Consider the following 24,671-nt stretch of genomic DNA (forward strand, 5'->3'; position numbering starts at 1 on the left):
TTGGCTAAGTCTATAAATACAAGTTCATTTGCTCAGATTAGAGGGGATTAACATTTTGATTAGTAGAAAAATCTTCTGAAATTTTTCAAAACCTATTTTCTTACAAAGCCTATACCCTCTCATGCAATCATTCATTTACTAAATCTATCTTTGTGAGAGCCCTTTGAATGATTATACATTACTAGAAACTCTCATTGTATTGTTATTGTTTGATTTTCATATTGAAAGTTGAGTAAAGATTTTCCCCCTGATTTTATTTAATAAATTTGTGTATAGGAAAAATCTTATAATTAATAAGTCTTTGCATCTTCATTGCAAGACTCATTGAGCTTGTATTTTTAACTGTGCAAAAATCTTTTCACAAACTCATTTTTCAAAATATCTCTTATGCTTGAATAATGAGAAAATACTATTTAGAGATATTTTGAGTACTCTTTGTGGAAATCTTTGAAACCTTAAACTGTGATTGAGATTTACATCTTATGTAGTTTCAAAGATTAGCTTGTTAATACACTTTTGTGTTTGATTGGATATAGTCATTACTATTGAGTTTTGATTGCACATATATTGCATTGAGCTTATAGTTTTTATCATATTGATGTGTGTTAATTATTACATGTGCGTATTGGTACATAATATACTTGTTTAGAAGCATTTGAATTGTATACAAATTTATAATTCATTGTTGTATTTCAAGCATGGCATGAAAGGGTTTGATCTAATCTGTAAGGATCAGGTTGGGGTCAGCCCTGTGAATTTGACCTAGGGCCTTCTTCGCCCCACAAAAAGAGTTTGTAAAGGTTGAGGTCAACCCTGAGAATTTGACCTGGTTGTAATTAGTGTCACTCCATCCGTTAAGTGAGTCATAGTGGTAATCATCGACCTTGTGAGCTGAGGCGGGGACGTAGGTTGTATTGGCCGAACCCCGATAACATATCATGCGTGTACTTTATATTTTCAGCACTTTATATTCTTGCACGCGTATGTTAATATTCGATATATGGTGAATGTTGCTCATAATTTAATTTCCGCATATTATCTGCACAATTGGTATATGCTTAGAAAGACTCTAGGTTGTGAAATACTACTATTGGATTAGCTAAACTTAGGAAGAATTTTTAAATACCCAATTCACCCCCCCTCTTGGAAATACACTAAAGTCAACATTTTTCATAGAAAATTTCAAAGAAGGAATTGAAGAAAAAGTGAGGAAAAAGATTTAGTGGAGGATGGAGAATTTTTATACTTAAAATTCTCATCTTCCACTCTTTCCCAACTCACTTTAAGAATTCATTTTCAATCATATTAGAGGAGTAGATTAAGGTAATGGGCTTGATTATGTCATATTTTCTTAAATATACCTAAGTTAAATTAAGTACGTAAATTTAATTATAATAATTATTAGCACACAAATCGTGTAACATGAGCTTATTTTATTGCATAAATGAGTAATGATGAATTTTTAAGATGTTATAATTATTACTTATAATGATGAAATTATTATGATACTGTTTTTACTGCATAAATTATAATTGTATGTTTGAAGAACCCTAATGGCTCGAAGGTTGTAGATGCTTGGTGCCGTAATTACAGATGAGTATGACTGCAATCGCACTGTTGTGTAAGTGTTGGTGGGTGATAGTGGATTTGTCCTGAGTATGAGTATGAATGCACATTTACTTCCCAACCAGAATGTGATAGGAAAATCTCACTTACAGACATGATGTTTGATTTAGTTTGGTCGGCCAACCAGTTAAATCCAATTTTCGAATCACACAACCTAGTCATGGGGGTAAACATGATACCTATAGACCAAAAGAGTTTTTTTATATATATTTATATATTTATGTGATCAAAGTCATTTATTATGATTAAATGATAATTTGAAGGAAAGTATGCATATATATATATATATATATATATATATGTGTGTGTGTGTGTGTGTGTGTGTGTGTGTGTGTGTGTTTCTGTGGTTAACGATTAAATTAATACCTTTTACACTATAAAGCTCATCTCAGCCACACACTGATAATAATTTAGCTTATACTTATTGAGCGTTATCTCACCCCAATCATTATATCATATTACAGATAGGATTGAAGAGCGTGCAGAAAATCAGAGTGACGCAGTGAAACCATGGGGTGGGATTAGAAAAAGCTATTTAAGATAAATATTAAATTAGTTATATTTTTAATGTTTTAAAATTTTTGAGGATTTTTATTTTAATATTGGAGATATTAATGTAATAGAGTAATTAGCGCTCTGGTATAATGTATTTGAGATTTTATATACTTCTGTTGTAAACTATTTATAGAAAGTAACACCCTAAACCCCTACCAGTTTCGGGGTCACAAATTATCCGCTATCTGCCATTATCCAATCTAAATAGCCATAAATCCGTCACTTAATTTAGTTATATATAGATTTCAATTTCCTTACTCGATAATCCACTTAATTTGCTACGAATTATCCAACTCGATCTGTTTTACTAGATCTATAGCTCCAGCCCTTACTTTCTCATTCCATCATTCACTCTCTTTTATTCTCTTTTTCTTTTCTCCACTTCCCTAACATTGAGTTTGCTTGCTTGATCATGGTTTCCTTACTCTTCTATTTTTTTTGTTGGATGACTGAATACTATGACTCTTTTAGTTTTGATGTTTGTGAATGCACACAAAATTTAGTTTTTTTAGTAATCTTGAAGATCATGCAAACAATAACTATATGCATCGACATATATTTTTTTCATAGATACGAAATCGACTTTAATAACAGTGGTGCTTTCACACTTCAACTTCTAATAAGTGTGTGCATATTATTATTATTATTGTAGTGATCCTAAAAAAATTAATTAAATAAATAAAAATTATTAATTAAATAATATAATATAATATTATAATGATATAAATATATATATATATATATATATATATATATTATATCCTGAAAGATCTCAGGATCCTTCAGAATGAAGAAAATGTAGAGGAAGCAGCCTCCGCCTCATCTCTCCTACTCTCCTCAATCTCGTCTCCGATATTCGGCCGATCCAAAATTCAGAAATACAGTTGGACTCTGTTCACCGCCACCGACACTTCTACTAGAGCGGATATGTCGTGGAAGCAGCATATGCATATCTCCTAGGGTCAGGCCAATTCTCAAACTTACCTCAATTTCTTTTAAATTATAAGCTCAATTAACAAACGGAAATTGTCAGGAGATTCGTGGGGAGATTCTCTACAATCTTTCCGGAGCGGGTTTTCAAATTGGAGTTCCAGGATACCAATCCTAAATCGGGGGTAAGTTTAATAATTTAGACTTTATTAGGCTATTTAGGGTATTTAGAACTTAGGGAAATTTTAGGAAAAATTACTTTAAGGATTGTGATGAGTAATGTAGTGAAATTTGAATTTCAGGGTTTTAGGGATTTTGAACGATGTGGGGCATAGGCCAGGGTGTTAGCGGGCTTTTCAGGAATCAGGTAAGCGAATTAAGTTAAGTCAGTAATTTTATGAAATTTGAATCAATTTAATTATTATGTTTATGTCAACATATTTATTTATTTGTTTATGTATTTATTTGGGAATTTAAAGGTTATTTTGAAAACCAACCGTTTGAAACGGATTTTACAAACTTAGGATATATGGTATGATATTTTTTAATAAAATGAACAGCGGGAAGCTTGTTTGTTTATATGGATATGTGAAAATGTGAAAAATTGTATGGCAGATGATTTAATTTGTATGAATTATTGTATATCTGGATTTGGGATTTTGAAATACTGAATTTTTGTGAAAAATACTGGAACTACTTGTGAAAAATGCAGGACTTTGATTTGACAACCAAGGGCCAGGGTTTTGTTTAAACAACTTTGAGCCAGGTTGTATTTTGTGGTCGGGGGTCAAGTTTTGGAATAACAGAGAATATATATGAAATGATGCCTTAAATAGTATTTTCTAGTATCTAAATTGGATGATATGCTTTAGGAACCCTAGGGACCAGTGTATTGTGAGCACGGTACCATTGCTAAAGATTTGTTATGTGGTCGTGTGCGCCCACACCTTTGCTGAGAGGTGTAGTGTAACGACCCGAATAAAAATGAGATTTAAATAACAAAAGGAAGGGAAATGGAAACCGGAAACAAAAGGAGGTCATAGACTTCGTCGACGACATTGCATTTTGGGGGATAACCATAATTTCAAGGAAATTTCCAGGACTTGTCAATGAATACAGGGCCTCGTCGACGAGTGCATAAGAAAATTCGTCGACGAACACAGGGCTTCGTCGACAAGAAAATACCAAGAGAGGTTTTGGGGCAACCTGAATTTCGTCGACGAATACAGGGTCTCGTCGACGAATTTAATGAAGGACTTGTCGACGAGGTGACGTGTCTCGTCGACGAAATCCCTTGTTCTATAAATATGGAAATCCGGATTTCAACTTTCTAAAGAAGCTATCTCTTCTCTCTCTCTCTCTCTCCTCTTCGGTTTTCTCTCTCTCTCTCTCTCTCTCTCTCTTCGATTTTAGGCTCGTTTCTTGCCGGATCGAAGATTTGAAGCTACCACGATGCTCCTGGCGAAGTTCTCTATGAGTTTGCCATAGCGGATCGTTGGGAAAACGAAGTTGGAAATCATCCCAGAGTTGAGGTAAGACTTTTTAAGCCAAATTTGACTTTATGGCTGTTATAGAAAATGTTGTACGTACGAAAATACTAAACTTTAATACTGGAGGTTTTCATTTTCAGGGTGTTGAGTTGGGAACCCTGCGGGTACGGGGAAGATTTTCTTAGGGGCTTTTCAGGATTCAAGTAAGGGGATAAATTAAACTAGTTTTGTTTTGAGAAAATGTATGTATATATATATATATATATATATTTAGCATCTGATTTGCGAAAAATGTATATATATTTATATATATGTTTTATATTTGCAAAATACTGTGAAAATGATCGTATGATTGAATATGTGAAAATCCGTTTGTGTGGCATGAGTATAAAATGTTGTGAAATACTGTTTTCTGGGAATGTGGATGATATGGATTTTTATGATGGGAAAACCGACATACGGGCCGAGATTTTTGTGATATGGTTTGCCGGCGTACAGGCCGAGCTATGTGTGTGATTTTCCAGCGTACGGGCTGTGATATGGTTTGCCGACGTACGGGCCGAGCTATGTGATGTGATTTGCCAGCGTACGGACTGTGCTATGTTTGCCGGTGTACGGGCCGAGCTATGATAAAATGTGTAATACCGGTGTATGGGCCGATGATTTTTATGACACACATATATACATGCAAAATGATATGATTGATGTGGAAATTAATTGTAGTAACCGGGAAAAATAAAATTTTTAAAAAATAATAATAGTAAAATAATAAAATAAAATAAATTAATTAAATTAACAAGTAAAATGAATAGTATGATAAGGAAAATATATATATATATATATATATATATATATACACATATATGATTGCACAAGCTTCTCCAATAAGCTTGCTTTAATTTTGAACAATTCTCTCTCTCTCTCTCTCTCTCTCTCTCTCTCTCTCTCTCTCTCTCTCTCTCTCTCTCTCTCTCTCTCTCTTCGATTCCGGGCCAGTTTTACGCTGGATCAACAAACCGAAGCCACCACGATGCTCCTGACGAAATTCTCTACAAATCTAGCAGAGCGGATCGTTAGGGAAACGAAGTTCGATTTCATCCCAAATCCAGCGTAAGACTTTATACTCAATATTTGAATTTTTGACTGTTGAAGAAGTGATATAAGCATTGAAATATTAAAGTTTAATACTGGGAGTTTTCGTTTCCAAGGGTGTTGATTAGGAACGTTGGGAATCATCCCTAAGTTGAAGTAAGGTTTTTTAAACCGAATTTGACTAAGTGGTAGTTATAGAAAATGTTGTACGTATAAAAATACTAAACTTTAATTCTGCAAGTTTTCATTTTCAGGGTGTTGAGTTGAGAACCCTACAGGTGCAGGGGAAATTTTCTTAGGGGCATTTCAGGAATCAGGTAAGGGGATAAACTAAGTTAGTTTTATTTTGAGAAAAAGTATGTATATATATATTTAGCATCTGATTTGCGAAAAATGTATATATATTTATATATATGTTTTATATTTGCAAAATACTGTGAAAATGATCGTATGATTGAATATGTGAAAATCCGTTTGTGTGGCATAAGCATAAAATGTATGAAAAATTGTTTTATGGGAATGTGATTATGGCACGAGTTTTTATGATGGGAAAACCGGTGTACGGGCCGAGATATTTTTATATGTATATGTGATTTGCCGGCGTACGGGCTGTGCTATGTGGATGAGATTTGCCAGCGTACGGGCTGTGCTATGTGATTTGCTGGCGTACGGGCCAAGCTATATGGATGAGATTTGCCAGCGTACGGGTTGTGCTATGTGATTTGCCGGCGTACGGGCCGAGCTATGATAAAATGTGTAATTCTGGCGTACGAGGCGATGATTTTCATGAAATATGTATATGTGAAAAATGATATGATTGATTTGATAATTATTGATATGAGATATCCATGTATCACGATTTTTAGTATATGTATATGATATCAGAATCTGGTTGGTTTGGTCTAGGTTAGCACTTGCACGGTACCGTTGTTATGTGTCCATGGTCCTCATGATCATGATATCTGTGTTAACGCCGCTGTACGGAATGGTGTGAGATTGGATGGTCGATGTGGTTATTTTCAAGAAGTGTACTGTTATCGCCCTTGGTGTACGGACCAATCTGGGTAGACCCATCGGACCTACAGACTACTGTTTGACTTGGCAGTGGTAGGCCAACCATTGTCAGGTCCCGCCTTCGGGCCACACAACCCAGTCATGTGGGGGTAATACATGACAACAGTTAGCTAACCTACCAAGATTGTTTTATGTTATTATTATTATTATTATGAGATGAGATATGTTATGAAAATGCAGTATGTTCTGCCATGTTTTGATTTATATATAAGTTTTCGCAGATTTGATAAACAGTACTAAACATGTTATGTATGATATATGTTGAACACAGAATACTCATGTTGTCACACACTAGTATTAGTTTATTTCCCTTACTGAGAAGTGTCTCACCCCTAAATCTTATTAACTTTTCAAGAGCCCCTGATAAGAGAGCGGGAAAAGCCCCGCTGATCTAGAGTGGTTTATCTGCCCTTTTTGAAGGGTAAATTTTTGGTAAGGATAATATGATTTTGTGGGAATTGTCCCTAGATTTCATTTTTTGGGATGTATATATGGAAGTATAGTGATTGTAGTAACTTTGGTACATTATGATGTATGATATGATGGTATGAATATGATTGTACATTTTCTGCTGCGTAGGCTTCTGCTGTATGTTCTTACGTATCCTTGGTACCCACGGGTCCAGGAGGATTGTGACCTGTTGAGTTGGAATGTGAGATGTGTGGTATTGATTTTATGATGATATTATTAAAAAAAAAATATGTGGAAAATGAGCAGGTCGTGACATTAATGATATGAGATATTCATGTATCACGATTTTAGTATATGTATATGATATCAGAATCTAGTTGGCTTGGTCTAGGCTAGCACTTGCACGGTACCGCTGCTATGTGTCCATGGTCTTCGTGATCATGTTATTTATGTTAACGCCGCCGTACGGAGTGGTGTGAGATTGGATGGTCGATGTGGTTTATAAGAAGTGTGCTGATCGCCCTTAGTGTATGGACCAGGTCTGGCAGACCCATCAGACCTACAGACTACTATTTGACTTGGCAGTAGTCAGCCAACCATTGTTAGGTCCCGCCTTCGGGCCACACAACCTAGTCATGTGGGGGTAATACATGACAACGGTCAGCTAACCTACCAGGGTTGTTTTTATGTTATTATTATTATGATATGAGATGAGATATGCTTATGAAATGCAGTATGTTCTGCCATGTTTTGATGTACATATGTTTCCCCAGATTTGATAAACGGTACTGAATATGTTATATATGATATATGTAGAATATAGAATACTCATGTTGCCACACACTGGTATTAGTTTATTTCCCTTACTGAGAGGTGTCTCACCCCTAAATCTTATAAACTTTTCAAGAGCCCCGGATAGAAGAGCGGGAAAAGCCCCGCTGAGCTAGTGTTGTATATCTGCCCTTTACGAAGGGTAAGTTTTGTAGGGACAGTTAGATTTTGTAGGAAATGTGTAACGACCTCAAAATTCTTATCATTTTTTTTAATATATACAATAAACATTCCTACGCAGCGGAAACACAAATCATAAAACCATTTATCCATAAACTGTACAATACCAGAATCCAGAATATACAGATCATACAAAAATATCCCTCCAATGTCATCTATTAAAAAAAAAGATATAAAGCTTTGACAAAAACTCACCCTATAACCAGGGTGATCTAACTACTTTCTATCCGCGAGCCTAATCTACTCGCCTAACTGGCTCACCTGAAAAATGGTAAAATAATGGGATGAGTCGACGCTGAGTAAGTGGAAATATGCTATTGCTAGTGTATGGCTATAACGTCCCTCAATAAAATACAACATAATAAATAAATGGTCAACCCGAACCCGTGGGTAACTGGGACTCTTGTCATACACAGCGGAAAACCTAGCAGTAGTAAATATAAAAATCCATGCATCCATCCATAAAACATAATACCAGAGCTTTCTATTAACGTCAATATACTGTTCATATGTACAATCTCCAAAAAGTCAAAATAACACTAGGATTATGCAACAAAATCTCCTAGTCCTAGCTCAGGGCTTACCCTTCTAGTAGGGAAGCACCAATCACTCAGCGGCGGCCCTAACCCGCCGATCTCTCTAGGTTTCCTGAAAAATTTAATAATGTTGGGGGTGAGATACTTCTCAGTAAGGGAAAGTAAACTAAATACAGCTGTGTGGTAACATGAATATTTAAAGTGCTTATACATATACAGTACATTTCATAATTCTGAAAATAATCGTAATATCATACTGGATAATCTTGTAATTTCATATTTGTTAATAAATCATAACATACATAAATATCTGTTATAACTCGTAATACTGAAAATCAATCTAGGATGAATAGCTAGCTAATGTCATGTATTACCCCCCATGACGGGTTGTATAGCCCGAAGGCGGGACCCGACAATGGCTGGCCGACCACTGCCGAATCAACTACGTCTATAAGTACGATGGGCCGGCCGCACCCTGGTCCGAACTTCCAGGTAGACGTCTACACTCTACTGAAAGCCTCATCGACTATCCATCTCCCATCCCCTCGTGGGACGGTAGCACTAATAAGGCCTCGTGCCAAAATCAACCCATAACTACGGTACCGAGCTCCTGGTCTAAACTAAACTAACATCCTGGTTGTGAAAACATATAATACATGATCATACATAACATCATTACGGCCTCGTGCCGAAAACATAGATACGGCCTCGTGCCGATAACATAATAAATACGGCCTCGCGCCGAATACATTTCAGGTATTTACATTTTAAAATAACTCATTTATCATATATTCGTCAACTCAATATAACATAACCCATCTTTCCAAAATACCTGAAAATGTGTTTTACTCGTAAAAGCATTCCTATCTTATCTCATTTCAAGTAAAATAATATTCATGCCACACATGCTCTATTAAAAGTCATACTTCATATTTTTAAAATCGTGATTTCCTGACATCTCATACATACATATATACACTTTAAGCATCATAGCAGTATTTTCCAAATCGTACATTACATTCATAATAAACAAATATATCATATGCTTTTCTGAAAATAAATTTGCTCATAATCAATAATATTTTGCATGGAAAAGAACTACTTTAGTTTACTCCCTTACCTGGCTACTGAGAAAGCCCCTACAATTTCCTAGCCTGACCCCCATAGGATTTCCTACTCAATACCCTGAAATTCAAAACTTCTAGTATTAATCATCAGTATTTTCATGCGTACGTCAATTTCTATAACTACCATAAAGTCTAATTTGGCTTAAAAAGTTTTACCTCAACTTTGGGATGCTTTCCAACTTCGTTTTCCCGACGATCCGCTCCGGCAAACTTGCAGGGAACTTCGCCAGGAGCGTCGTGGTAGCCTCAGATCTTCGATCCGGCATAAAACTAGCCCAAAATCGAAGAGAGAGAGAGTGAGAGGGCCGAAGAGGAGAGAGAGAGAGAGAGAGGAAACTTAAAAATGAATTTAAAATCGAATTTTTCATATTTATAGGCGGCGGAACTCGTCGACGAGCCTGATCTTCGTCAACGAGTTCTTCATAAATTTCATCGACGAGACCCTGTATTCGTCAATGAAATTCAGGCTGCCTCAGAACCCTTCTCGGTATTTTCTCGTCGACGAAGTCTACGGCCTCCTTTTCTATTTTTATTTCTCTCTCCCTTTATTATTTAAATTCCATTTAAAAATTCGGGTCGTTACAGTGGCAACTAAGTTAAGAATACTAAAAATAGCAACTGAATTGTAATGCAACAAATAATCTGTAAAACATATTTTTCAAACATTTCTTTCTTTCTCAATTAAAATATACTGTATCATATGTTTCCTACTTTTCATACTGATAATATATCATACTATTCTCATCATATACTGTAAAACTGTTTTCATACATATAACTATTCTGTATCCCTGGAACTCTATACGTCATGATTTGACCCCTCATGACAGGATTGTGCAGCCCGTAGGCGGGACTCTATCTAGTCGGCCCTCCAGATAAGTCATCATACTCTACACTACCTCAGCCTGGCCAAACTGCATCCTCTCCTAAGCTCGAGACTGGCTACTACCTCGTCAAATCGGCCCCCTCAACCTAGTGTATTGGGGAGCTGCATACTCTCCAAGCACGGCTGACGGTACCCACATACTTTTTGAGATATGTGGTTGCACTCTATCTGTATCTAGCAACGGTACCGTGCTCTGTAATCTGTATCTATCTGTGTATCAGGGATCTGATACTATATACATATATACATATATACTCTTTTACTGTTTTCATCATGTTTCCAAAAGTTACCGTAACTCCTTCTTTCTGTACTGTAAATGCTGTAATCTCTGTATATATATAACATTCTGTACAAAACTGTGATACACATACTGATCTGAATAAATATGCATACATGTATATGTATATATATATATAAATATCTGTTCATGAAACTACTCGTATAAAAACTGTACATGCATGTAAATTTCTTTGTATATGCATATCCTTATCTGTATAGTCTGTATAATCTCTCACTGAGATTGAGGCGTTACGTATCGTCGTCCCTCAATTCAGTATAGTATGATATATTATAATAATTGTGTAAATTTCTTTATCTCATAAAAATCTACTCAGGCCACACAAGCATTTAAACTCATATTCTAAAACAAATACTGTTTCAAACTTATATTCTGAAAATTCTGTATAGTAAAATGGTGTAGTTATGCATCTATAAAATCTCTAATATCATTACAAAAACTCCTAGCATAGCATATTTCCCTTACCTCAACTTTGAAAAGCCCCTATAAAAATCTGGTTCTATACCCGCAGGATTCTTAACTCAACATCTTGAAAACACAATGTCCCAGAACAAAACATCAGTATTTCTTAGTTTACATAATTTCCTATAACTACTAGAAAGTCAAAAACTCAATAAAAGACCTTACCCTGAATTTGGGATGAAATCCAATTTTGTTTTCTCGATGATCTGCTCCGACAAACTTGTAGAGAATTCCACCAGAAGCATCATGGTAGATTCGGATTGTCGATCCGACGACTGGTGCGGCTGGAAACGAAGAGAGAAGGGAGAGGGAGACGTAGAGAGAGAGAGAGAGAGAGAGAGAGAACTCGGTGAAAAATGATAAAAATCCTGAATTTCCAATATTTATAGGGCCAGGTTCGTCGACGAGACACGTCACCTCGTCGACGAGCCCTTCACAAAATTCATCGACGAGACCCTGTGTTCATCGATGAAATTCAGAGCAGGCCGAACTGTCTCTCGGTATTTTCTCATCGACGAAACCTTGTGTTCGTCGACGAAATTCTGAAGACCTTCGTCGAAGAGACCCTGTGTTCATCGACGAAGTTTGGAAAATTTCTGAAATTATGATTATTTAATATTATCTCCAAAATGCAATGTCGTCGACGAAGTCTACGGCCTCCTTCTATTTCTGTATCTATTTTCCTCTCTCTTTAACATTTGAATATCAATATTTTCTGGGTCGTTACAAATGTCCCTAGATATGATTTTTGGTATGTATATATAAAGAAATACAGTGGTATAGTGCCTATGATATATTGTAATACATGTTATGGTGAGATGTATATGATTTATATGCTTTCTGCTGCTTAGGCTTCTGCTATATATATTCTGTTAAATCCCTGGTACCCACGGGTCCAGGTGGATGGTGACCTGCTGAGCTGGGATGTATGACATTGATATTATTATATATAAAAAATGTGGAAAATGAGTAGATCGTGACATGTAGGGTGGCCTTGTCCGATTTGCCTATGTGAGGTAAATGCACCCCCTGGGTGAGGGCAATTAGACCAAAAGTTGGAGCTGCATAGACCTGCGGAGTATGTTAGCGGAGAGTACAAATGACTATTGTTTGGGTGGATCCCCCAGGACAATAGTCCAGCCTTCGAGTCGCACAATTCGTGCCATGAGAGAAGTAAATGACGTGTTTGTTACAAGCAGTGTCTTATATGCATATCTGTTAATTTATGTGAATACGAATAATTAATAAGATAATTTTGAGGGCTTGGTGAGAAAGGCGAGTGCCTTAGTAGCAGTAATGGTATTAGAGCAAAGAGAAACTATTTGTATGGGCAGGTAATCTTCCCTATCCTCGACTAATTGTGTGTGTAAGTGTAAAATAAGAATGTTTTCATAAATTTGTTTATCTGCTTCGTGAACTAGTTATTTTTTTGTACACTAAATGCATGATGGCCACACACTGACATTAACTTAGTCTTTCCCTTACTGAATTGTGTCTCACCCCTACTTTAGAAACTATATTTTCAGGAAATCCTAGAGATCGGGTCTAGTGGACTAGAGGAGCCAGGTTGGAGGTGTAAATTTATGTAGGTAGTGTGTAGATAGAGATTTTATTTATTTTTTGTTTAATTTTATGAGATGTAATTATGTGATAATGGATATATTTGTGTATAAATATAATTAGAACTCTGGTAATGTAATTTGAGAATTTTGAATTTTATTTTCACTGCATATATATGTTTTATATGTGATGAACAAGGTATTAGATGCACAGACGCCACTAAAGTAGTCCTCCAGGCCGACATGGCGAATCGGGGTCATTACAATTATTATTATTTTCATTCTATTATTTTTCCAATTCTATTCTCTCTCTCATCATGTTTTCTTCTTCTTTTTATTCTCTCCATCTATTCTCAATTTTGTTGAACTTTTTTTGTTTTGATATCCTCTTTTTGATATTTCTAGCGTATCATACCCACTAAATCATTGGCTTAACCCTAGTTATGATTCGTCAAAAAATATGAACCGAAGTCGAACCATTTAAAGCGGTTAACTAAAATATTTTTTGAATCAATATCCAATAGTTAATCAAATCAAACCGTTAAGTATAATTTAAAATTTTAAAGTCACTACAAATAATATTTTTTCTTTCATAATATTAGACATGTAAATCTAAAATATTTATTATTAAAATTTAAGCATCAATCTTAGTGTAATAATACTTTTTAAATTTAAATTCTTAAAATATTATATAATATTATATATATTCATAGTTTATCGGTTCGGTTAATTATGATTATTGAATGAGCTGAATAAAAACTAAACCAATAACAGAAAAAATTAAAATTTTCAAACCAAAACCCAACTAAAAAATGGTTAATAATGCAATTATTTTATACAATTTATGATCTCCTCCAACAAAGTTGGGATTAAAGTATTTTATAGAAGTTTAATTTAATTTATTGATTTATTTAACATGACTTTTCCTGTATTTCAAACATTATTTATTGGATCAATACATAAAAGTTATGTTTTTTACCTAATTGAATACGTTTTTATCGTTCAATATTTATCAAGTTAAATAATATCATGATTATTAAATTTTTTTATTTTTTAAAATGCTACAAAATTACTTTCTCCCGCTAAAAAGTTAAAATTTGTCTTATCAAATTAATCCTTTTAAACTAATTTTTTAAATAATAGCTTTTGTTTAATATTCTAAAAATAAAATTTTTAAATTCTTAATATTATAATCAAACTATGTACACACGCACTTTATAAAATATTTTGAAAAATTAAAATTTGTTTAATTTAGAAAATCCAGATACTTCATCCAAACATACCCTATACGGTTTGCCCCTTATACTCGTGTCCTCTGAACAGGGGGACCGCTAAGAAATCTTCCACTGTGATCTGTGCCCTGTGGTCTCTGTAAGCGCGCCGCGTCACTTGTCCCCTGCATCTTCCGGTTTTCTCCTTTCAACCGGGCCGGCGGAGGAAGCTCCCGACTGCGACTCCGAGTTCGAAATTTAGCACTTAGTGCTCGCCGTCTGCCTCTTGGTCATTTGGCCGGCTATACAATGGCTTTCTGCGAGTGTGGCCGTCGTTCTTCATGATTCGGCGGACGAAATGGAAAAGAAATTTGATTTAATCTTCTTGCTTTGAACATTGATTTTTTCTAGGGTTTGGGTTCTTATAGATACGAAAGTCCAGTGCTTGGCATCATGAGAGCCCGATTGGTTGTGTTTCCTGTCAGAGGAAGGAATTGGTGCTTTAGCAGATCCATTGACCCTTCAGTTTCGGAGTCCGAGTCCGTTTGCACGCCCTCAACATTGAAAGACCTCTGGAAGAAGATCTCCTCCGATCACAAGCCCATCACCGCTAACGCTCAACTCATTGTTGATTTCGCCGCTAATAAGGTAAGAACTCAATGTCATTCTCCCGTTATTATTCTTGTTCTTGTTCTTCTTCTTCTTCTTATCTGCATTTATAGATGAACCGAGCTTGGATTAATCTCGAAAAGGCGCCTGATGGAAGCTTCAAAAATAAGATTCATGGGTAAACTTATTGCCTCAATATTTTCTCAGAGTTGAAAGAAATACGAATTATGCTTTTACTGAAATATTTAGTCTCTTTCTGAAATAGATTGGGATTGCGTCTCCTGGCTCGTGTTAAGCCTGCGGAGATTTTTTTGAAATCCATTTCTAAAGAAGTCTCAAATGTTGAAATTACATATCCCTCAAGGTTTGTTCCCTTTCACTTCCTGACCTCATTTCTCTTTCTTTCTTTCCTTTCTGGGTGGCTTTTACCTCTTATCGTGTCAACGTTTATCACTGCATTATGAAGGGCTTATGTCACTTGATATGTATTCGAGGGACGTGCTCGGCTAATCAATATTTTGATAAGCTGTTGCTAATCGAGAATGTTACTTTCAACTTTTTAATGTGTCGGATTGGCGGACAATAAAAACGAACAAATTTATACAATGCTTCCTCTTTTTCATGTTTTGTTTTATTGTTTCTTTTTCCCTTTTTCACAAAGATTGTCTTTAATGAAGATTTTTTATTTTTTTTTGGTTATATCTTCATATAATGCATATAGCTGAAATGAGGGGTTTGAGATATGCTACTTTATGAGTGTAAAAAGCCAAGATAAGAAAGAATAGTATGAACTATTTTCAGTTGTTAGGTATGTAGCAGTAATTGAACAAAAGGAGAGAAAACTGGGTTAGATGGATGTTTGTGTTTAGGACCCATGGCTGCACTACTGTGAGTAATATGATTTCGTCAAATGTCTATAATTGAGAAGAGAGGCTTCTTTCTCTCCATGTTAGCCTGGGATTGAAGATAAATTTTAAATCAAAGGTTTCAAATTATGCTAATAGTTTGGTTGGAGAGAAATGAAAAGAAACTACTTTCTGTCCACCGTGTTTGGTTTACTAGAAGAAAGAATGGGGAGAAACCTAAGGGAAGAAAACAAAAGTCAACTCTAATTGCAATAATAACCCTACAAAGCCGCTTACTAAAATGGCCAAAGGGTGTTTCAGCATTTTTTTAGTAGTTTCTCTCTAGTTTGGGTTTACGACTTTCACATCACTCCACTTCTTTCTTCTTCTATCTACTTTATATCAACCAAATGAGAGAATTGGAGAAAAAATCATTTCTTTTCTTTTCCTTGCAATAATAACCCTACAAAGCCGCTTACTAAAATGGCCAAAGGGTGTTTCAGCATTTTTTAGTAGTTTCTCTCTAGTTTGGGTTTACGACTTTCACATCACTTCACTTCTTTCTTCTTCTATCTACTTTATATCAACCAAATGAGAGAATTGGAGAAAAATTCATTTCTTTTCTTTTCCTTTCTCTCCAATTCTCCCCCACCAAAGAGAGGGTAAATTGTTGGGAAATGACTTTTTATTTTTGGGTATATTTAGAATGTGAGAGAATTGGGATGGTTCTGTATGTATTCTCACAGTTGCAGTTGATTTATTCACCAAAACAGTTAGTGCATGTTTATCGTACGCTGGCTGCTAAATCTTGTAAAGCGTAAAGTTTAATTTAGCAATGAAAGGTTCTTGTATATTTCCCAAGGTGCTAAATGGTTTAAATCAAGTAAAATTTTCAATGTGTATATGATTTTTGACATCTGTTAGTTAGAGTTAGATGAATTGATGTGCTCTAAAGTTTTGGAAGTTGAAGTAATCCAATCATCATTGAGTCAACTTTAACTTGAATTTTCTTTGGAATTTTTTGTTTTAAAAATACTGAAAGATATCCTGAAACATAATCTCATTAGCTTTCAAACTTGCTACAGTGCCCCTTTTAGTCTCATGAGAGGGATGTAAATGTGGAAGTAGGCTGGATTTGTATCATATATTTTTTGGTGTTTTGTTCTTTGGTTAAATCTGTTACCATTAATATTAATAGTTTTGCTAAACATTGCAGCTTAAATGCACGACTTGTACGCCGAAGGCTAAGACATGTTGCAATAAGGTAACTATTTTTACTCCAGATCACCCCCTCCCTTTTTGAAGCTATTATCACCTCCATTAGCGATAATTTTCTTAAACCTACCATTGTATAATTTACATATTGTTGTTCTTCTGTTGATGTAGTACAACCTCAGCAGTTTAGACATTATCACCAAAATTTTCTTTGTATTTTATTACTAGTCCTTGCATGTTCCAAAACAATAACAACAACAACAACAACAACAAAACCAAGCCTTAGTCCTACTAGGTGGGATCGGCTATATGAATCATTTTCCGCCAATTTATGCGATCATGGACCATTTCTTTTGATAGATTCAAGGATATTAAATCCTTACTCACTATCTCCTCCCAAGTTATTTTAGGTCTACCCCTACCCCTTCTACTATCCCCCACAGTAATTAAGTCACTCTTCCTCACAGGTGCACTATGTGGCCTATGTTGCAAGTGTCTATACCATCTGAGTCGTCCCTCCCTTATCTTATCTTTTATAGGAGTTATATCTAACTTACCATGAATATGTTCATTTCTTAATTTATCTTTGCATGTACCAGATTGCAATAATAATAATTCAAGATAGGCCGTGAATTTTAGGTGTAATATTGTGATAACAACAACAACAAACCAGGCTTTATGCCCCAGTAGGTGGGGTTGGTTGCATGAATTCTTTTTCGTCAATTTACACAATCTTGGGCAATTTCACTATCTCATTCCAAGTTATTTTTTATCTACCCTTACCCCTTCTACTGTCACTAATTGTAACTAGCTCAATAAAAGCACTTAAATGTAATATGATGACTTTAATTTTCAAATTTACAAAAACAACCTCTGACATGGCTTTTACTCCTTATTTATAAGAAAGCCTAAATTACAAGAAATTACACGTAAATCCCTAAGATGCAACCACTTCAATTTTCAAATTGACAAAAACAACCTCTGACATGGCTTTTACTCGTTATTTATAAGAAAGCCTAAATTACAAGAAATTTCACGTAAATCCCTAAGATGCGACCACTTCAATTTTCAAATTGAAAAAAACAACCTTTGACATGGCTTTTACTCATTATAAGAAAGCCTAAATTACAAGAAATTGCACGTAAATCCCTAAGATGCGACAAATTAGAATAAAATATATATACAAACTAACCCCAAATACACATAAGTCTACTGCAAAAACTACACATTTGGGTTTACGACTGATTTGATTCTATTCTTTGATTGATCTCCAAATTGGTTTGAAATGATCCCACCTTATATCTGCTTCCTGTCCTACATCAAAATTTATCCTTGCTAATTTCAGCTCAAGAGCTACACCAAGGATGCAAGTGGAAAATAGGGAGTGGAGAATTATGACCGTTGATCAAAATGTTGTATGAATAGGGATTGCTATTCTTAATATTTATATTCTGTGGAATTCATTAAAAAGCATCTTGGTTGGAGGATTGCACCCTATGTAAGGTGATGATATATTGTCTTCTTATTTTTTCATTCCTTGTGCTTGTGACAAATTAAAAGTGTAACGTGTGATGCCGTTGTAGAACTTGTTTTCCATACTGTTACATTTTTCAGAGTGTGACATTTAGGTAGATTAGAATGGTGAAAGAATTTATTTAAAATTTCCCTTTGCTGCATCTTTTTGGGTGACCAAAATTTATACAAATGCTTGTGCATGATTACATGCAAGTATTTAGTATGACATCCATGTCCATTCAGAAAAGCCTTTTATCACCTTAGCTTATCTATTGAATGCTAAAGCATCTCTTGATGTATTATATTTGTTTGTTGAAGTGCTTGGGAATTGAATTTTTATTTCTTTGTGTAAATCTTTGCTAGTTAACAAAACTTCATTAGCTGGACAATATTTTATTGAGAAGTGCTATTTCATTATCAGGGGAACTATTATTCACAAGAAGTACTTCTATGGTGCAGTTTCATTGCTTCCACTGACAAGTGCATTCACTGTACGTATTGGAATGTCAACTTCATTTTTTCATACATAAGTACAATTCGGTTTATTATGTCATGTATGTTCTCACTATTTCCCCACTCCTGTGATTTAATTTTTCAATCTCATATAGGTCCTTCCTCTGCCTAATGTCCCATTCTTTTGGGTTTTATTCCGCACCTATTCTCACTGGCAAGCTCTCAAGGTGTGTACAATATCCTTTGGTGGCATAGATAGCTGTGACTTAATCTTTTCCTTTTTTAGTTTCACTTGATTAATTCCCTAACTATCTTTATATTTGGTGGTTGTGAATAATTAGCAGTCAGGAAAGTTGAGTTTAGATTTGTTCATGTTCCTTTGTGTGTGTGTGTGTGTGTGTGTGTGTATGTTGTGTTATCATCTTTGGGTTGCCTTTGATTCCATGATGGTATGGGAATGTGAATGAAAAGTAAAGTGCCAACAGAATTGTGTATCTCCCACCCAATTTGAGCATGCAATCAAAGTACTATCTCAATGATTATCAACAGATGCACATGAATATGTTTGTAATTGTCTTCTTGTTCATTTTGCAGGTCTCCAATATCATGATTTCTTATCTTTATAAGACAACTCATTTGATGTACATGTTATTACTTGACCATAAAGTTTTATGTATGTCGTATGAATAGCTTCATAACCACTTTAAATTCACACTATTATAAAAATAAAAAAAAATAAAAACACTTCAATTTCATGCTTAATTTGATGAAGATGTGCTGGCCATACAGCTTTTAGAAGCATTCAGTTCATCTTCTTCTATTTCTATGGGCAACCTTTTGGGTTATTTGCCTAAGATAAGAAAAATGTTCCCTAACAGTCATGAATATCTCCCAACAATTCATCTTCTGCTTTCCTCAGTTATTATTTTCATTTAATTTCCCTTTTACTGATTAGTTAATCTAGATATGGCGTGAATTCCTTATGATTATGTATACCGATTTATGTTATATGATTCACCTCTAGTATGGTGTTCTTCCTGGTCCAAGAGTTTCCTGGTATGCTCAACGTTTTTGTTTAAGTCTCTCTCTTTACACACCATATCTACAGTTTTCACCATTATTCACTTTGTTTACCAGTTTATAAACTGATGTTTCAGGGAAGTGAAAGGCTTCTTCAGCTTGTCTCAGATGGCTCACAGGAACAGAAGTCTTCTTCTGAGGACCCTCAGGAGGCACATGGGATTGGAGTTGCAGATAAAAATGTTTGGCCTGGAAATGGAAGTTCTTCTAAACATTCTTCTGATTATCCATGGGTGATTTTTCTTATTCTATCTTGAATTTAATTGAGATAATTCAATCATGATTTTGACTATTAATTGATATTTATTGTAGGAAGAAATTTGTTCAAGGGATTTACTTTTTTGGATTTGCTAGATCCTGTTAGATTGCCACTTTTCCTAAAAGCTTTAGTTGTTAGGTTGTAGGCCAACAATGTATATCAAGCCTTAACACTCCCTCACATGTGTAGCTCAATTTTACCTGGAAAGACAAACACACCTTAAACATCACCCATTATAGGGAGATAATTCTTAACAAACAAACAGTAAACATGGACAACAAGACAAGAACCCAAGACCTCTTGACAACCATGGCTCTGATACCATATTTGATTAACTTTTTACTGAAAAGCTTGAGCTGTTAGGTTGTGGACCGGCAAGTATATCAAGCCTTAACAACACCTTTGATTTTTTTTCCCATGTAACTAGTTATTTTTGAAAGTTACCGTCCTTGGTTGTGAACATTTTTCTAATGCAATGTATTTCTGAAGTATTTTTTTCTCACTTCTGAGCCTACTAGGAGGTTTATCAATTTGCTGAAGTCATGAAATAACTGAGTTGTTACATTCATGGCTGGTCTAAAATATTGCCCAACTCTGCACTTCTCTTCTGATTAAGATTTCTGGGCAATCAGCTTTTTCCCAAATGAAATGCTTCAGATTATAAATATAGAAGTAAATTTGAAACTTGACTGGGTAATTGATGAAAAAGGACTAATAATTCTCCTCATAATTACCCTGTTGGCCGATCTTCTATTTGTGGATCTAATTGCCATTGTCTGCACACTGCATCAAATTGAAACACTCTGTATTCCATGGAGATGAAACCATAGATTCATAATTACTGTTAGTAATGTAATTGTAATTCCCACCCAAATGGATTGGAATTTCTCCACTCCCTTGCAATTGTTCCTCAATATTTTATTTTCCTGAAATGTCCTTAAATGATATGTTAAATCTCCATTACACCCTTATGGAGTTTCCCTTTTGTTTCCAGGCCCCATTGTTCCTAACCTACTCAGCATTCATCTAATCTCCTCTTAACTCACACTCACCATGGCCAGCAGTCACCACAACTTGCAGGCACAACCTCTTCTTCTAATTTCTTGCTCGTTTGCTCCCTTTCTAATTTTTGGCCCTTTTTTATTATTATTTTAAAGCCTTTCTGCATTATATGATATGAAAAACTTGCAGGCATAACCTCTTGCTCCATCATTTCTAACAAAGGCAGTATGAGCAATACCGCAATGGCAACTCATCTTTTTATTTTATTTCCTCCTCTTTTTTATTGCAATTTATCCAAGAAGCTCTCTCTCACTGTTCTCTCCAATTTAGGGATTGGTGGGCTTCTTGAAAGAACCCCAGCCTATCCATGGCCAACCACCCTGGCTTCCTAGCTCAACATCCTTGGTCTCCAGCCATGACAACCTCCACAACCAGGGATTTTTTTTTTCCTTAAATATGTTCTCTCTCTCTCTCTCTCTCTCTCTCTCTCTCTCTCTCATAAACTAATTTCCAAAATAATTTGGTACAAGAAATGGGGTTTAATAAAAGGATTAGTTTTTCATTCCATTCCAGAAGCTATGCCATGTGGGTAACTGAACTAGTAATTGAATTCTGATGTCAATATCTCAATTCCATTCATTACCTTGATTTGATTCCAGTACTAACTCCATTCCAGCAACCAACTATAGTGCTAGCTTTGTTTCTGTTGTACTGCTGATTGAGTTTCCGATGTCAATATCTCAATTCCATTCAGTACATTGATTCGATTCCAGTATCAACTCCATTCCAGCAACCAACTATAGTGCTAGCTTTGTTTCTGTTGTACTGCTGATTGGGTTTCGTAGCCACTGGCATAGTTCCATACAATGAATGGTTGAGCCTGATGGAACCACATATCAGATGGTCTCATGACACCCCTCTCATTGCCCTTTCTCTCCCTCCTCTCCCCCCCCCCCCCCCCAGCGCACGCACACACACACACACACACACACACACACAGACAAAAAAAAAGGGGACTTATATTATTAGCATGAGAAGGTTCATTGTTATGGTGTGCCAGTTATTTTTTTGTTATCTGGGAGGAGAGCTCTGCTGCTTATTGAGTATTCCTTTGCATGCTTATTTTTTAGAAATGTCTGAAAATTATTTTTTCTCAAAATATTTTTACTATGTTAGCGGAGTTCTGCAATATCTTGAATTTTTTTTTTCATTGGAGAAGTTCTCTGCTTTCAAAATTTTAAATTCTCTTGCTAAATTGACCTCTAAATTCCAGTTGATTTGTAAATTTTATCCGCGATATATATTCTAAGTTTGTGCTAGTGATACTTAAAAAGATATTCAAGATGCCAAGTTTTAGAATGCCCCAAAACAAAAGAAAACAGATCAAAAGACATTCTCCTAAAGACTATAACTGTGTTTAAGATTGATTTTTGTTAGTATTAGTTAGATGTAACTTATCTTTTAATCTTCACCAAGAAAAAAATTGAGAGAGATTTGTTATAGTGAATCTTTTCAACAAAAACTCGTCATCCCTCCTTAGTCCTTACAATAGCCATGGTTCTTTTAAATATATATTTTTATACACCATATATTTTGATTGACCATTCTACTTTAAAATAGACTACTAGGGTCGTACATATGTTGTATCTGAATTAATTAAAATGGATAGGGAAAGTGGAATTTAAATAACAATTTGAAATCTGATTGCTCCACTCTGAAGCTTTTAAGTTGAAAAGTTTAAATATGTTCAAGTTCAGTTTTTCATGGGAACCATGTTTTCCCTTTCAGTGGTAGAGAAGTGAATTACAGGTAAGTGCCTTGCCATTATGAGCTATTAGGTATTCAAAGTTTTCATTTGGTTTCCTATTTCTTATGTGAAACCTGAATCTCTGATAGCCATTCTTCAATCTCTGTTTCATGGTTACCCTTCAGTTTTAATTGCAAGTGGCCTACATATAAATAAAATCTCTTAAAATATACCTTATCTTTTGCTACCTGAGGAATTGATCGTCTCTGTAATTAGGTCTTGCGGCCTTCAAAGGAGCTGGATAAACTTCTTCGGGATGGAGATGCTGATGATGCTGTAGATAAGCGTGCTATCTTGGAAATCTGCAAGACCTTTGATTTGGACATGAAGGATGTCTTGAAATTTCGGAATTCAACATAGTTCAAAGTTGTGCATATTGTCATATGGTGCAGGACATAGCAAGGTTTCAGCCTGAAGGAGAGGAAATGCCATTGCATTTATTTGGAGAATCGTCTCGTACAATGACCCTGAAAATGAGCCCATGGGTGGATGATTCCAAGCTCTATCGGGTTGTCCCTCGCTGTCTAGACATTTTTTTTTTTTTTTTTCAGAAAGGATGTTGAACATAGTCATTTATTGATTGATTCAAACTCTGGAAAATTTTGTTGATTTGATAAATCATGATTGATTAACATGTACGTGCAACCCGAATTTGATGAAAAGATTTCTTATATATATTTTTGTTGCTATCAGGCTCATTGGTTGGAGACTTTTCTTTTTTGCTTTTTCTTTTTCAAAAAAATTGAAGTAAAGATTCACCCTTTTGGAAACAGAGACCTGTGTGAATATAGGCAGAAGACCCCACCGGTTTCAAACAATGTGGCTGCTTATTCCTAGTGTAAGGACATTATCCTCCAAGCTTGGGACCAACGGATCCCTAATTCATCTACCTTTAAAACAGTTTGCAAGCATAATTAGTGTACCACCAATTGAAGAACTGAAACAGAGAAATGGAGGGTAATGTTCATTCTCAAATTAAATCTTCTTAATTCTTATTGCATGTTTGGTATAAGAATGGAATGGAATCGGACTGAATACATTCTTGTCACTAATTCTTTTGTTTTTTTAATTTCTTTTCATTCTGTTCCGGTTAAAAATGGGTTGCTTCTGATGCAAGATGATCTTAGAAATGAAGAGAGTTGCATCCATCAACTGGTGATGAAATGGGAATGGAGCAGGTGCATTAGGTACAATTGTCTGGAGCCAACTGTATGTTGAAGGGAGAGCACTGGGCTTAATGAACAGCATGGGGAACCGGACTATCTTAGGTAAGAGGAGGGACTCCCATGGCTGTACTTTGGTGAGCAATACAGAAACATCAGAATGCTCCTTCCATGGCTGTTTCCTCCGAGGTCAATGTCAGAATGGTTCCCTCTCAGCCCTTTAAAACTCAGTGTCGGAGGGGATACTTATTATCCCCTTGCATTTCTATTTTGTGTGTGAATGCTTCTTGGTGTTAGCGAGATACAACTCTGTATACATACATCGTATAAATTAATCAATATGATCCATATATGTAAATATCAACCTTCAATGCTGTAAACATGTTGATATTTTCAATCTAATAATTTAAACTTTTAGATGAAGTGATAATTTAACATGGTATCTAAAACAAAGCT

At 35.2% G+C, this 24,671-nt stretch overlaps 1 protein-coding gene across 1 annotated transcript; it reads left to right on the top strand.

The window, feature by feature from the left end:
* The first annotated feature begins 14,351 nt into the window (after nt 1-14,351).
* Nucleotides 14,352-23,744, top strand: LOC131165854 (uncharacterized). The gene is made up of 8 exons (XM_058123976.1): nt 14,352-14,915; nt 14,990-15,054; nt 15,142-15,240; nt 16,938-16,985; nt 18,873-18,942; nt 19,060-19,131; nt 20,062-20,217; nt 23,269-23,744. The coding sequence occupies exons 1-8, from the start codon at nt 14,721-14,723 to the stop codon at nt 23,410-23,412; spliced, it is 849 nt and encodes a 282-aa protein (XP_057979959.1). The 5' UTR covers nt 14,352-14,720; the 3' UTR covers nt 23,413-23,744.
* Nucleotides 23,745-24,671: the final 927 nt, after the last annotated feature.

The sequence above is a fragment of the Malania oleifera genome, chromosome 10 (genome assembly GCF_029873635.1).
Source record: "Malania oleifera isolate guangnan ecotype guangnan chromosome 10, ASM2987363v1, whole genome shotgun sequence".
Lineage (NCBI taxonomy): Eukaryota > Viridiplantae > Streptophyta > Magnoliopsida > Santalales > Ximeniaceae > Malania > Malania oleifera.